The sequence below is a fragment of the Palaemon carinicauda genome, chromosome 6 (assembly GCF_036898095.1).
Source record: "Palaemon carinicauda isolate YSFRI2023 chromosome 6, ASM3689809v2, whole genome shotgun sequence".
Classification (NCBI taxonomy): domain Eukaryota; kingdom Metazoa; phylum Arthropoda; class Malacostraca; order Decapoda; family Palaemonidae; genus Palaemon; species Palaemon carinicauda.
In genome coordinates this window covers 140,505,804-140,521,376 of record NC_090730.1, presented here as the reverse complement: position 1 = coordinate 140,521,376, position 15,573 = coordinate 140,505,804, and the positions used below count along the sequence as shown (strand labels likewise).

Here is a 15,573-nt window from a genome sequence, read left to right as displayed (position 1 = left end):
TATTCTTCCTGGTTATTCCATCAGTTTTTAGGTTTAAAATGTTATTTTGATAATAAAATAAATTTTTGAATATACTTACCCGGTGATTATATAAGCTGCAGCTCTGCTGCTCGACAGAAAACTCTACGTAAAAAATCCGCCAGCGATCGCTATGCAGGTAGGGGGTGTACTTCAACAGCGCCATCTGTCGTGCAGGTACTCAGTACTCATTGTAAACAAAGAACTCAATTTTCTCCTCGGTCCACTGCGTCTCTATTGGGGAGGAAGGGAGGGTCCTTTAATATATAATCACCGGGTAAGTATATTCAAAAATTTATTTTATTATCAAAATAACATTTTTCAATATTTAACTTAGCCGGTGATTATATAAGCTGATTCACACCCAGGGGGGTGGGTAGAGACCAGCAATAAATGTTTACATTATTATGAGCTAAGGATTTTTTATTTCATTTTAGCAGTTATCAAAATAACAAACATAAAATAAATAAGTACCTGGTAAGGAAGTCGACTTGAACAATTACTCTGCCTTTTTAAGTACGTCTTCCTTACGGAGCCTCGCGATCCTCTTAGGATGCTGAGCGACCCCTAGGATCTGAAGTATGAAGGGTTGCAACCCATACTACAGGACCTCATCAAAACCTCTAATCTAGGCGCTTCTCAAGAAAAGAATTTGACCACCCGCCAAATCAACCAGGATGCGAAAGGCTTCTTAGCCTTCCGGACAACCCAAAAACAACAATAAAAACATTTCAAGAGAAAGATTAAAAAGGTTATGGAATTAGGGGAATGTAGTGGTTGAGCCCTCACCCACTACTGCACTCGCTGCTACGAATGGTCCCAGGGTGTAGCAGTTCTCGTAAAGAGACTGGACATCTTTAAGATAAAAAGACGCGAACACTGACTTGCTTCTCCAATAGGTTGCGTCCATTATACTTCGCAGAGATCTCTTTTGTTTAAAGGCCACTGAAGTTGCGACAGCTCTAACTTCATGTGTCCTTACCTTCAGCAAAGCTTGGTCTTCCTCACTCAGATGAGAATGAGCTTCTCGTATTAACAGTCTTATAAAATAGGATAAAGCATTCTTTGACATAGGCAAAGATGGTTTCTTAACAGAACACCATAAAGCTTCTGACTGTCATCGTAAAGGTTTAGTTCGTCTTAAATAGAACTTAAGAGCTCTAACAGGGCATAAGACTCTTTCTAGTTCATTTCCAACCATATTTGATAGGCTTGGAATATCGAACGATTTCGGCCAAGGACGAGAAGGTAGCTCGTTTTTGGCTAGAAAACCAAGTTGTAAAGAACATGTAGCCGTTTCAGATGAAAATCCGATGTTCCTGCTGAAGGCGTGAATCTCACTGACTCTTTTAGCTGTGGCTAAGCAAACCAGGAAAAGAGTCTTTAAAGTGAGATCTTTAAAGGAGGCTGATTGTAGCGGCTCGAATCTTTTTGACATGAGGAATCTTAGTACCACGACTAAATTCCAACCAGGTGTAGCCAAACGACGCTCCTTCGTGGTCTCAAAAGACTTAAGGAGGTCCTGTAGATCTTTGTTGTTGGAAAGATCTAAGCCTCTGTGACGGAAGACTGATGCCAACATGCTTCTGTAACCCTTGATAGTGGGAGCTGAAAGAGATCTTTCTTTCCTCAGGTATAAAAGGAAGTCAGCTATTTGAGTTACAGAGGTACTGGTCGAGGATACTGATACTGACTTGCACCAGTTTCGGAAGACTTCCCACTTCGATTGGTAGACTCTAAGAGTGGATGTCCTCCTTGCTCTAGCAATCGCCCTGGCTGCCTCCTTCGAAAAGCCTCTAGCTCTCGAGAGTCTTTCGATAGTCTGAAGGCAGTCAGACGAAGAGCGTGGAGGCCTTGGTGTACCTTCTTTACGTGTGGCTGACGTAGAAGGTCCACCCTTAGAGGAAGAGTTCTGGGAACGTCCACTAGCCATTGAAGTACCTCGGTGAACCATTCTCTTGCGGGCCAGAGGGGAGCAACTAACGTCAACCTTGTCCCTTCGTGAGAGGCGAACTTCTGCAGTACCTTGTTGACAATCTTGAACGGGGGGAATGCATATAGGTCTAGATGTGACCAATCTAGGAGAAAGGCATCTATATGAACTGCTGCTGGGTCCGGGATTGGTGAGCAATATATTGGGAGCCTCTTGGTCATCGAGGTTGCGAAAAGATCTATGGTAGGCTGGCCCCATGTGGCCCACAGTCTCTTGCACACATCCTTGTGTAGGGTCCATTCTGTTGGAATGATTTGTCCCTTCCGACTGAGGCAATCTGCCATGACATTCAAGTTGCCTTGGATGAACCTCGTTACTAGAGAAATGTTTAGATCTTTTGACCAGGTGAGGAGGTCCCTTGCGATCTCGTACAACGTCATAGAGTGGGTCCCTCCTTGCTTGGAGATGTACGCCAAAGCCGTGGTGTTGTCCGAGTTCACCTCCACCACTTTGCCTTGAAGGAGAGACTTGAAGCTTTTCAAGGCCAGATGAACTGCCAGTAGCTCCTTGCAGTTGATATGCATTGTCCTTTGACTCGAGCTCCAAGTTCCCGAGCATTCCCGACCGTCTAATGTCGCGCCCCAGCCCGTGTCCGATGCGTCCGAGAAGAGAACGTGGTTGGGAGTCTGAACAGCCAGGGGCAGACCCTCTCTGAGGCTGATACTGTCCTTCCACCACGTCAGGCAAGACTTCATCTTCTCGGAAATGGGGATCGAGACCGCTTCTAGCGTCTTGTCCTTTTTCCAGTAAACAGCTAGGTGATATTGAAGAGGACGGAGGTGTAGTCTTCCTAACGAAACGAACTGTTCCAGGGATGATAGTGTCCCTATCAGACTCATCCACTGCCTGACTGAACATCGTTCCTTCTTCAGCATGTTCTGGATGCATAACTGGGCTTGACTTGTTCTGGGGGCCGACGGAAAAGCCCGAAAAGCTTGACTGTGAATCTCCATCCCTAAATACACAATAGTTTGGGATGGGACCACTTGAGACTTTTCCATATTGACCAGGAGACCCAATTCCTTGGTCAGATCTAGAGTCCACTTTAGATCCTTCAGACAGCGACGACTGGAAGAAGCTCTTAGAAGCCAGTCGTCCAAATAGAGGGAGGCTCTGATGTCCGCTAAATGAAGGAATTTGGCTATATTCCTCATCAGCCTCGTAAACACAAGAGGAGCTGTGCTTAGGCCAAAGCACAGGGCTTGAAACTGGTAGACAACCTTTTCGTAAACGAATCTCAGAAAAGGTTGGGAGTCTGGGTGGATGGGGACGTGAAAGTAAGCGTCCCTTAGGTCTAAAGAGACCATCCAGTCTTCCTTTCTGACCGCTGCTAGAACGGACTTTGTGGTCTCCATGGCGAACGTCTGCTTTGTGACAAAGACATTCAGCGCACTGACGTCTAGCACCGGCCTCCACCCTCCTGTCTTCTTTACCACTAAGAAGAGACGGTTGTAGAAGCCCGGGGTTTGATGGTCCAGGACTTTGACTACCGCTCCCTTTTCTAGCAAGAGAGACACCTCCTGTTTCAATGCTCGTCTCTTGTCTTCCTCTCTGTACCTGGGAGAGAGATCGATGGGAGACGTTGCTAGAGGGGGTTTTCGTACAAACGGGATCTTGTACCCCTCTCTGAGCAACTTCACAGATTGTGCATCTGCGCCTCTCTTCTCCCAGGTCTGCCAGAAGTTCTTGAGTCTGGCTCCCACTGCTGTCTGAAGAAGGTGGCAGTCAGACTCTGCCTTTAAAGGACTTGGTTCCTTTCTTCTTCCCACATCTCCCTTCGGCACGAGCACCTCCTCTGCTGGAGGCTCTGCCACGAAAGGGCGGAATAAATCTGGACGCTGGAGTGTCCATCCTTGGTCTTGACAAGGTAGGCAAAGGGGTGGCTTTGCGGGCAGAGGACGCAACCAGGTCATGGGTGTCCTTCTGAATCAAAGAAGCAGCAATCTCCTTAATCAAGTCCTCTGGAAAAAGGCACTTAGAGAGAGGAGCAAACAGAAGTTCTGATCTTTGACACGGTGTCACTCCAGCTGACAGGAAAGAGCAAAGGTTCTCACGCTTCTTGAGGACTCCGGATACGAACGATGCAGCAAGCTCACTAGATCCGTCACGTATGGCCTTGTCCATGCAGGACATGATGAGCAAGGAAGATTCCTTCTCAGTCGGGGAGATCTTCCTGCTCAAAGCTCCCAGACACCAGTCCAAAAAGTTGAAGACCTCGAAGGCTCTAAATACTCCTTTCAACAGATGGTCTAGGTCCGAAGGTGACCAGCATATCTTAGAGCGTCTCATGGCTAGCCTGCGGGGAGAGTCTACAAGACTTGAGAAGTCGCCCTGGGCAGAGGCAGGAACTCCCAAGCCGAGAACTTCTCCCGTGGCATACCAGACGCTCGATCTGGAAGAGAGTTTAGCAGGGGGAAACGTAAAGGCTGTTTTCCCTAGACTCTTTTTGGACTGCATCCAATCTCCTAAAACTCGTAAAGCTCTCTTAGACGAGCGTGCAAGGAAGAGTCTCGTAAAGGCAGGCGAGGATGACTGCGTACCTAAAGCAAACTCTGACGGAGGAGAGCGTGGAGCCACAGACACAAACTGGTCCGGAAACATCTCTTTGAACAGAGCAAGAACTTTTCTAAAGTCCAAAGAGGGTTGCGTGGACTTGGGCTCGTCAAGGTCTGAATGTGGTTCATCAACGTGTGCCGCATCGTCATCATCAGAGAGTCCATCATCCGAGAATTGAGGAGGAAGCGGCAATGGAGTAGGAATCGGCTGGTCAGCTGAGTCCGGTCGCACGGGTGCACGCGTGACTGAACCGGACACAACGTCATGGAACTGTTGCCCAGTCTGTGAGCTGGCAACAACCATAGCAGCGCGGGGACGCACAGCGTCTACTCCAGACTGTCTAGTCTGATGTGGGCGAGCAGAGGCAACCACACTGGGTTGCGGAGGTTGACGCACCGCGTCAAAACAAAACAACTTTGACGGTTGTTGTACCTCGCGAACGTCAACGGAAGGTTCCGTGCGTCGCTGAACGTCAACATGCGGCTGGCAGGGTACACTGGAACGCATGGGTGGCGGGACTCTCTCAGCTGGAGTGCGCAAGAAGGTCGCCTCAGCGTCCACAGGACGCACAACCGTGGTTGGTTGTAGGCAAGAGGTTGGTGCAGCAGCAACCTTCTCCGCACGAAAGTCCTGCATCAGAGACGTTAATTGGTACTGCATGGTCTGCAGCAAAGACCACTTAGGGTCTGCAGGAGCAGGTGCGGCGACAGACGGTGTAACTGCCTGAGGCGGTACCGCTTTGCCTCTCTTAGGAGGTGAGCAGTCATCGGAAGACTGCAGCGAGTCCGAACTGACCCAGTGGCTACAACTGGCCCGTTGGACTTGCGCGGAAGGGACCGACTTGCGCTTAAGAGGTCGTGAGACCTTGGTCCATGGTTTCTTACGAGAAACCTCTTCCGCAGACGAGGAATAAATGGGCTCTCTCGTCTCTGTGTGGGTGGGGCGATCTTGGGTAGATACGCCCGAAACCACGGAGGGAACGTCTGTTCGCTGATTAAAGCCTCTCGAACCCTTTGGTCGTACGACATTGCTTCTCCCCTGGACTTGGGAGCTTGCAAGAGGTCCCGGACTAGGAGGACGACAGGCACGAACAGACGAACCCTCAAGCGCAACACTATCCACAACACTATCACTCACTTTATCACTTCCCACTGCACTCTTACACTTCAGCTCCTTGACGTCCGCCATGAGCTGGTTACGGTCACTAGCCAAGGACTCAACTCTCTCACCCAGAGCTTGGATGGCACGCATCATATCTGCCATCGAAGGTTCCTGAGTGCCAGAAGGGGGATTAGGAGCAACCACTACAGGGGAAGGAATAGGTTGTGGGGCATGAGGAGAGGAAAAATCAACGGAACGAGATGAACTTCTCCCGACTCTATCTCTCTCTAGCCTACGTGTATATTTCTGGAATTCGATAAAATCGAATTCCGAAAGCCCAACGCATTCCTCACATCGATCTTCCAATTGACAGGTTTTATTCCGACAATTGGAACAAACGGTGTGAGGATCGATAGAGGCCTTCGGAAGACGCCTTGAACAGTCCCTAGCATTACACTTCCTGAATTTAGGGACTTGAGAAAGGTCAGCCATTTTGAATTGGTCAAAGGGGAATTCAAAAACTATCCAAAGTCATCAACAAATAATCCGATATCAAAAAAAGAATGCAAGGATTTATTGAAGAGAAAGCCTGCACAGCGAAAGCTCAAAACTAGAAACGTGTACTTCACCAAATAGTTGTGAAAACAAATCCAGTTAGCAACAGCGAATTAGTAGGTCTTGCCGGTAGCACGACAGAGAGAAAATTGAGTTCTTTGTTTACAATGAGTACTGAGTACCTGCACGACAGATGGCGCTGTTGAAGTACACCCCCTACCTGCATAGCGATCGCTGGCGGATTTTTTACGTAGAGTTTTCTGTCGAGCAGCAGAGCTGCAGCTTATATAATCACCGGCTAAGTTAAATATTGAAAATTTTTTTTTCATGATCCCATAATTCTGATGTCACTGATTTGATAAAGTATTCAGGTATTCTTTTCCCTTCGCTATGTGCGGACAAAACGGAATGAGCAAATTAAATATTATTTTCATACCGTAATTCGTAGCCTAAGCAACGCGATGTCATTGTATCGCCTTGGCCGCCTGTACTCTGGGTGAGGTATGATAAGTTGGACCTCAGAGTCAACAACGATCCCGTTCTCTCTCTCTCGGAGGTCGTGAGCCCCAATTCGGACGTAGATGTTACTGTCATCCCTGCGGGAGAGAAGAACAGATATTAAAGTTCTCAAAAAATCAAAACTGCTATTTGATTGCCATTCAAAGCTCACTGTGACCAAATGTAGGTTAGCCTATACCAAAGCAAGCAATGTATTTTTATGAAGTTTTAGGAATTTTTTTTTTCTTTCTTTTTGTCCCACTGGGACCGGCATAATAATAATTTATTAATTTCAACGTGAATTCTTTTTAAAGAGAATGACCAAAGGTATTTGATTGGGAGTGGAGGTAGTAATGGGGATGGATGTAACTGGTCAATTGGGGGTTTTACTGAATGTGAGGATGGAGTGAGGTTTGGATGGGCTGTATGTGCAATGTATGACAAGTACAAATGCGTGGATAGCGGAGCTCAGCAAGCTATGAATGAGGGTCTCTCCCTTTCACAATTGAGGACCCAGACTTTCACGTTGAGTTTGATGGTAGCATTAGGTGGTTGAGTAATTCCTGAATGATGGGGAGCTTCTGATGCTGATGGACAAGGTGAGCTGTTGAGCATTCAAGGAAGGAGGCATGGGAGAAGAATTTGAAAGGGCAGTTAATGGATGTATTGTACATAATATATTGGAACCATGGGAAAAATGAGGTGGATAGAGGGTTTTTTGCCACTAGCAGCAGTCATGCAGGCAACAAAAGGTAAAATGCACATGATACTGGACTTCAAAGAACTGAATAATTATGTGCAGTGTCATATTGGTGATGATGCCACGGATGTGTATGTTAAAACCCGACAGGAGTGGAGACACATGACGGGGTCCACCACCATTACTGACCTGAAGTCAGCCTATCTGCTGCTCCACAAATTCAAAATGCTGAGAAAATATTTGATGCTGAAGTGCAAGGGTGAGACTTACTGTCTAATGATTTTGGAATTCGGGCTGAGCTGAACACCCCATAACATGGTGGTAGTCCTCAAGAAGGTCTTTGTCAGGGTGCCAGAGAACTTCAAATCACTCAATCAATCAAGAAAGAAAGTCTTGGAAAAAAACGGGAAAATAACATCTGGTACCAACTTGTACACTGATGATATTTTAGCCAATGAAACAACGGTGATGGCGGAAGTAGTCATGGATCACCTGCAGAGTTTTGGGGTAATCAGAAAACCCCCAGAGCCCTTGGAATGTGAAGCAGCTCTGGGGTTGAGGTTGAACAAGGACATTGCAGGGAGACTCATGTCTGAGAGAGGGAATGGAGTTGTTCCAAAAGTTCACAAAAGCTAAGGCATGAGGAGGTTGTTCTCAATATGTGGATGGTTGGTGGGGCACTACCCCAGTGCTGGGTGGCGTAAAGAGGAGAGCAGAGGGAGTGAGATTGGAGGATAGGGTTGGGGGGAGGTCAATGCCAATGATCAGTGAGGTAATGGAGAGGGTCAAGAATGACGATCCAGGCAGAAGAGGGATGTGGTATACTGTATGTGAAAGACGGAGACGGGGTATTGTGGTATGATGCTAGTAGTTGGCAATATGGGTAGTTCTGGAGATAGGCAGCAAATTTGTTGAGGGTGCTGCATGGTTGACGATAAAGGACGATTGCAGTTAAATCACCAAGGGAGAGTTTGATGCGGTACCAGGTCTACTGGAGATGAATCAGATGCACCATATGGAGGTAAATAAGACCTTCCTGACAGAAAAGATCAAACCTGTCATTACCATTACAAGAGAAGCTGTTCTGCAAGTGATCAGAAGCTGTGAGAGGCCTGTCCATCAACCTAGCCTCTAGATCCCACGAGTCTGGGAGATTCATGTAAAAAATAATTGGTTAAGGCTGGCCATAGATGTAATACATTACCAGCGGGCCTGTATCTCTCCTTGATTTACTGTCGGTCGGGTAGATTGGCAATCTGGAGGGAACTGCGGTCAGAGACGACGTCTGAAATTTCCCGTGTGCTGGATGGCCTGTTCCTGGAGAGGGCAACATATAAGCCAAGTGGAAACTGAATGATTGACAGACACCACAGGACAATACAGGCCATAGTTGAGAGAAGGAAGATAACTCCAATGGAAGTAATGTTCTGGTATAACATGTCACCAAGATCAGGATAGAATGGGGGATCCATGCTTCGATGGGCAGTGTTTCAGTACGAGTTGCAGCATCCCTGGTTGGAATCTCCACGCATTAAGCCAGATGGGCCTGCAACCATTATGGTTGGAGACGAGGTATGGTTGAAACCATTCAGTGCCCGATGTATGATCCAATTGGGTCAAAGTAAGGTGATACATGTCCGCTCTCTGAACAATAGCTCGGAGGATGGTGTACCACAATATTTCCTATACATGAGAGAAATTGTGGATTGGCCAGATGACAACAAGAGTGATGCAGAGTATGAAAGAGGGAACTGGAGGTGTAACGATTATATAGGGAGCAACGGCATCCTGCTTCGGTGGATGACTACGAGATGGACATTGAAGTTTCGGAATATTACACATATATGAGTGGTTACCAATATTCAGCTGGTTTATAATGGTTGTGGGAGCTAGAGAAGTAAGAGCCCAAGTTCATCTCTGTACTCAGTGTTTGCTCCCGTTGGAGCGATTATAGCCAGTCAGACCAAGACAAATTGTCTGCAAAACCACAACATTGGAAATAAATTTTCATGTACAGTTAAAAGAACTTTGATTGCTGTTTTTTAAATAAAACTGGCCCTATGTCAACAAATACTCTTGCTCTTATTTGACACATGTAATGAAAACTAAATAATACACCCTTAAAAATTAGGCGTTTTTTATGACAGCCTACACTCTTGCACTTAGGAAAATAACAGGTATTGAAATAGGATCATGTTGGAAGCCATAATTACTTACACACAATGAGCAGCTGTGAGAACATATCTTCTAGAGATGAGAACTCCACCACACACGTGCGTCAAGGGCGATCCTCGTAGGATGGATACCTGGAGTCCATAATAATCTTCTAATAAAATGGTGAATTTTTTTTTTTTATTTATATTAGTATGATTTTTTTCAAACTTTAATTTGACAACTGTGAGAATTATGGGGTTTAATTACATACTATCATCTCAGGAAATTATATTTTAACTTAATTTCCTCAACTATAAGAATAATTGAATTTTATTTTGTCTTAACAACTAAATCCTAATATAGTGGCTTTTTACTGCAACATATGATTTGTAAAAAAAAAAATCAGAATTAATCTCATTCACTATAATGATGAGAACATAAGACTTTTCTAATACCGGTGAAGTGAACATATCCAATATTATGTCCAAACACGTATTCTATCTTGTATTGATATTTTAATACTTAGTGTGGAGAGAATTATTTTGAATAAGTTGGAAACTGTATTCCTGGAATACCTCTATACAACAAGTAACAAAGATCTACTCTGGGAACGCCAATACTCTAACACACAAACAGGGACAAATACATTTGGTGTTGCAGAAGAAACCCCCAGCGAGTGAAGGTTTGCAAACTGAAACACCAAATGTATTTCTCCCTGTTTTGTGCGTTAGAGTATTGGCCCTTCTATAACCCCTATCAGATCTTTGTTGCATGTTGTAGAGAGGCATTTCCTGAACACAGTTTCCCACTCATTAAAAAAAATCAATTTTAAAATGCCATAGAGATTTTAACAGACAAACATCTAATGATTGGCATACAAGTGATCATACCGGAATAGACGTTATACGAGATAGGAAAATCTTATGAATCAACAAGAGAGCAACGTAACAGCGAACTATTTATGGATTAACAAATAAGAAACAAGGAAAGCGCACCATATGTGGGAACTCCCCGATGTCTGCTTCTGTTCCTCCTCTTGCCAGTGGAATGTTCGTCCTACAATTAGAACCAGCTGCTTGTGCCTCACTCTTCCAGAGTTCACATTCTGTTAAAAAGGAAAGAAACAACGGCAAAGATACTATATGAATTATGAAAATAAATAAAAATATGCATTTTGTCGAAAACTCGCGTTGCATACTAACAAAAACAATATGTTTATTAATAGAAATACTGTCTTATGAGAAGCTTGATAATGTTATCTAGATAAATGACCCATATACACATTTTTTAATCAATGACCCATTGTCGGTTGAAGGAAAACATTGTAGCTTAGAAACTTAAATGATGAAATTCTTGAATGACAAATCACCAACGATTGTTATTCGAACAGATGTTACATGATTGTTAGTTCGGCAGGAATGCTTATTGAATTAACATGATTTTTCTCCTGTATTAACTAATCAACAGTAAATATTTAAAACCTCATTTCAACTATGAATGGAAACACTTTGCAGTACTTCTAAGCTATAACATCGAGAGACCATAAACTTTATGTCGTTATGTGTTAAGGAGAAGTAAATTAACATCAGGGAAACACATTCACGTTGCATTACAATTCCTCTGTCAACGATAAAATTTTGTTTGTATGAAATCAATGTGATTGATCAAATTACATTGAGTAACATTTTAAACACTTCAACCATAGATGAAGTCAAAGCATCAGGATGGTATAATTTTGATAACTAGTTATCATATTTGTTAGAGATGGCCTCACACAGTGCATGTATCTATGATGGACAAAAAAATGGGATTAAACGTACCCAAAAAGGTGGAATAGCACAAGAACTAGTTCATTAGCAATTTTTTTATGAAACTGCAGGAATATAAGGGAAGACAAATGTTTAGCATAGACAAAATTATGTTGCCCAAAAGCTAGTTAGAATTAGAAGTGAGAGCAAATGAGCGAGTGCGTCTCTTTATCGCTTTAAGAATGGAAATGATAAATTAATTGATTTGATAAAATTAGTTGAAAATTCTATCAGTAAATGGTCTAAACGCTTTTCAAACTAACTATCCTCTTAGTATGGGAAAACGCTCTCTTTCGAAGTCGAACACAGCAATTCCCCTAATCAGGATGTAAGAGGCAAAATGCCAGAAAAGGGAAAAGCTATGCACGACAACTATAACAATTCTTTCAACTAGATGACAAAATAGTAATAGCCAGATTAATAATCAATCGGATATTTTGAATAAAGGAGAGCCTTGCGATTTATAATTTACATTAAATACCCATAATTTCACTTAATATCACAAAATAGAAAATACAGAAATAAACACTGTCGAGTGTAAAATAGTTAACATTAACACTATAGTCCATTTCTTTTAGCGATGCATATTTGCACCGACTCGCGGCGGTGCCCTTTTAGCTCGGAAAAGTTTCCTGATCGCTGATTGGTTAGAATTATCTTGTCCAACCAATCAGCGACCCGGAAACTTTTCCGAGCTAAAAGGGCACCGCTGCTTGTCAGTGCAAATATGCATCGCTAAAAGAAATGGACTATAGTATCCATTCAAGGCTAGGTTGCCTGGATGATTGGTAGTAAGATATGAAAGTCCAGACCTCATTGCCGGCTCAGTCTTTACCCATCTATTTATTGACTAAATTCTTAGTATGAATTATTTTCTACTATGGGACTTGTGGCCCAACACCAAATTTAAGTTCCTAACTCAAGGACTATAGTCCATTTCTTTTAGCGGTCCAACCAATCAGCGACCCGGAAACTTTTCCGAGCTAAAAGGGCACCGCTGCGAGTCAGTGCAAATATGCATCGCTAAAAGAAATGGACTATAGTCCTTGAGTTAGGAACTTAAATTTGGTGTTGGGCCACAAGTCCCATAGTAGAAAATAATTCATACTAAGAATTTAGTCAATAAATAGATGGGTAAAGACTGAGCAGGCAATGAGGTCTGGACTTTCATATCTTACTACCAATCATCCAGGCAACCTAGCCTTGAATGGATACTATAGTCCATTTCTTTTAGCGATGCATATTTGCACCGACAAGCAGCGGTGCCCTTTTAGCTCAGAAAAGTTTCCGGATCGCTGATTTGTTGGACGAGATAATTCCAACCAATCAGCGATCACGAAACTTTTCCGAGCTAAAAGGGCACCGCTGCGAGTCGGTGCAAATATGCATCGCTAAAAGAAATGGACTATAGTGCTTCAGGAAAGTCAAAGGAGGGGAAACGAAGCCAGCCACGATTCTCCACATCCCATGGCCCAGTATGTACAGTGTCTCTACAAAAAGTTTTCCAAACGCAATTTGATGGTAACGGCCTGACTTTGATATATCCCTAGTGATATTAAATGTGACACCATTGTACTGATAGCTTTCGTGGGTTTCACCTGATTTATGACACATTAAGATAGTTTTCAAAACTTTAAATAGCTGGAAGTAGGCTACATCTCTGACTGGTTTATTTATCAGATAGGTTGCAAACTTAATATCTCTACTATCATGGCAGTGAAGGTAGGGTGTAATGACTGAATCTTCATTACATGAGAGATGTAGCTGTATTTTACATTGAAGTTTTGGATATCACCATTTACACAAATTTAGATATGGGGTGGTTGAATGACTAAGAGAGCTACAAAGCAGCAGTATAAAGGAATATTAAAAGATGATGATTACCTTTTGGGTTCTCATGAATATGAATCCTGGAAAAAATTACTTGAGGCCGCCAACATGAGAAACTGTCCTAAAGACTATGGAGGAAAAGATCCAAAGAATCTACTATCCCTAAAAATACCCGTCTCTAGTTTGACGACATTCAATACCAAGTGAAGAGCCTAACGCTAGTATTACAACACTAATTAGAATTAAATTTAAAATTTTCATGTTGGCACTAAACTTATTTTCTTATTCTGCTAAATGGCCTTCCTGGTCACAACGCTGAGTCTATAGCCCAAACGTCTCATTTCATTCTGTTACAAAAGTGATGAAACAATTACGTAAGACCTCAATGTACTTTCTAATGTACTTTAAGTATATATATTCTTTAGAGATGAATAAAAAGACAGAAAAAAAAACCTCTGCCAAGAGTTACATGCACAACCATGTTATTTGAAATGTTAGTAAAGCGAGGACGTTAAAAAACGGCAAAGATTTCTTACTCTCTTTGGCAATGATTTCCGGCGTTCTCCTGCAACAGGCGATGACCCTGTCGAACGAAGTGCCTTGGCAGAGTTCGAGCCTGCCGGCATTCTCAAGCTGACCGCCTGAACTGACGCACTCGCTGACATCCCGGCATATGCCTCGCGTCCTGTCTTGCCGTCTACATTCGTCACCGACTTCTTGACTGCTGCACAATCTTGCCGCAGCTTAATCATGAAATAATTAGTAAATTAAATATTGATCAGCTTTATTCTACCGACGTATAATTTGATATAACTAGCTCACCTCTATTTTCTAAGTTTAGCAAAGTAGAAAGCGAAAAACAGGAAAAAATAAGTGACAGACCTTCGGAACATTATACACAGATAAATAAAAAAAAAAAAAATTGCAAAACATTATAACCAACATAAAGGCAGGAACCGTTATAAAGGCTTTTTTTTCACTTTAGCATTAACATACATATAAACAGTTGCAGTCTAGTAAATTTGTTGAATCAAAATACATTACTTTATGTGCCTATCAGACACAAATCCATTTATATATGTATATATACATACATACACACACACACACACACATATATATATATATATATATATATATATATATATATATATATATATATATATTTATATGACATATTTCACACAGATTAGTGACGAAAATATCCCGTTAAGAACTATTTTGTCTAATGAAGCTACTTTTAGAGGGATAGTTATTATAAAGTTAAATATTGCAATATGAATGGACTTATTTAGCAATAAACTGTAAATGATTTGGCATTGAGAGAGAGAGAGAGAGAGAGAGAGAGAGAGAGAGAGAGAGAGAGAGAGAGAGAGAGAAAAAAATTGTATCCTATAGGTAAAAAAGCAACAGCCTTTTCGGCAATTTTTATACAAACATTACATATAGGGTCATTAAATACATACTTACACACACACCCACACATACTATATAGATAGAGACATAGAATAATAGATAAATTAATAGATGGATATTTTATTCGCCTAACTATATAAAAAAGTATGAACAAAACTTACATAAAATCCCGAGCAGCAGTCTGCAATCCCATAATTTCATCTGAAATTGAAACAAGGGGACATATTTAAAATTTTAGCCTCTTGATTTTTTTTTTTTCATTTTTTTTTTTTTTTTTTTGATAAATCAACGAGACCATAAATGCCTAAAGAGGATACACTTTTAACCCAACATTTCACTTCATTAACAACATAAATCCGGTTTGCATGGAATACCATAAGCATAACAGCAATATCTAATGCCGTATCGTTCTCCTACTTCGTAAATAGACTTTGTAAGATTTGATTTTATTGTTTATTCTTCACTGATTTTTTTTTTTTTTTTGCTTATTTGAAAATCGAACGTAAATATATATTGTATTCTTTCATAACGTATACATCCGAGTTTTCTAGTCGTAAATATTGCGTGACTTAGACAAGAATAGCAGTTATATTCATCCATATTTACATATTTTAAGAGCATATGTACTTCTTTATTTATTACGATTTTAACTTTTTACCACAGACAAAACTAATGATTTGAAATAATTTTCTTTATGTTTTTGCTGCTTTTGTATTTATGAATTATCATGAAAGTTCTGAAAAGCTTACAATGTATCTCATCATAAGGTTTTAGATTTTTGTGAATTTTATCAAAATGCATTTACGCTGCGAGCGCGATCTCTCTCTCTCTCTCTCTCTCTCTCTCTCTCTCTCTCTCTCTCTCTCAGGTAAATATTCTTCATCTGAAAGAAAGGAAAATTATAAAAGAACCTAGACTACAGACGTAGTAACTGGATAAAATTG

General features: G+C 42.0%; 1 protein-coding gene across 2 annotated transcripts in view; it reads right to left on the bottom strand.

Moving 5' to 3' along the window:
• The window catches only part of LOC137642677 (serine protease ami-like), a 90,609-nt gene that overhangs the window by 9,169 nt on the left and 65,867 nt on the right, over positions 1 to 15,573 (bottom strand). For both annotated transcript variants that reach the window (XM_068375452.1, XM_068375451.1), the window contains exons 2-6: positions 14,791 to 14,830; positions 13,750 to 13,956; positions 10,571 to 10,680; positions 9,639 to 9,727; positions 6,660 to 6,819 (exon numbers count right to left, since the gene is read on the bottom strand). In XM_068375452.1, the coding sequence (XP_068231553.1) occupies positions 6,660 to 6,819; positions 9,639 to 9,727; positions 10,571 to 10,680; positions 13,750 to 13,956; positions 14,791 to 14,830 (606 nt within the window). The remainder of the gene's footprint in view (positions 1 to 6,659; positions 6,820 to 9,638; positions 9,728 to 10,570; positions 10,681 to 13,749; positions 13,957 to 14,790; positions 14,831 to 15,573) is intronic.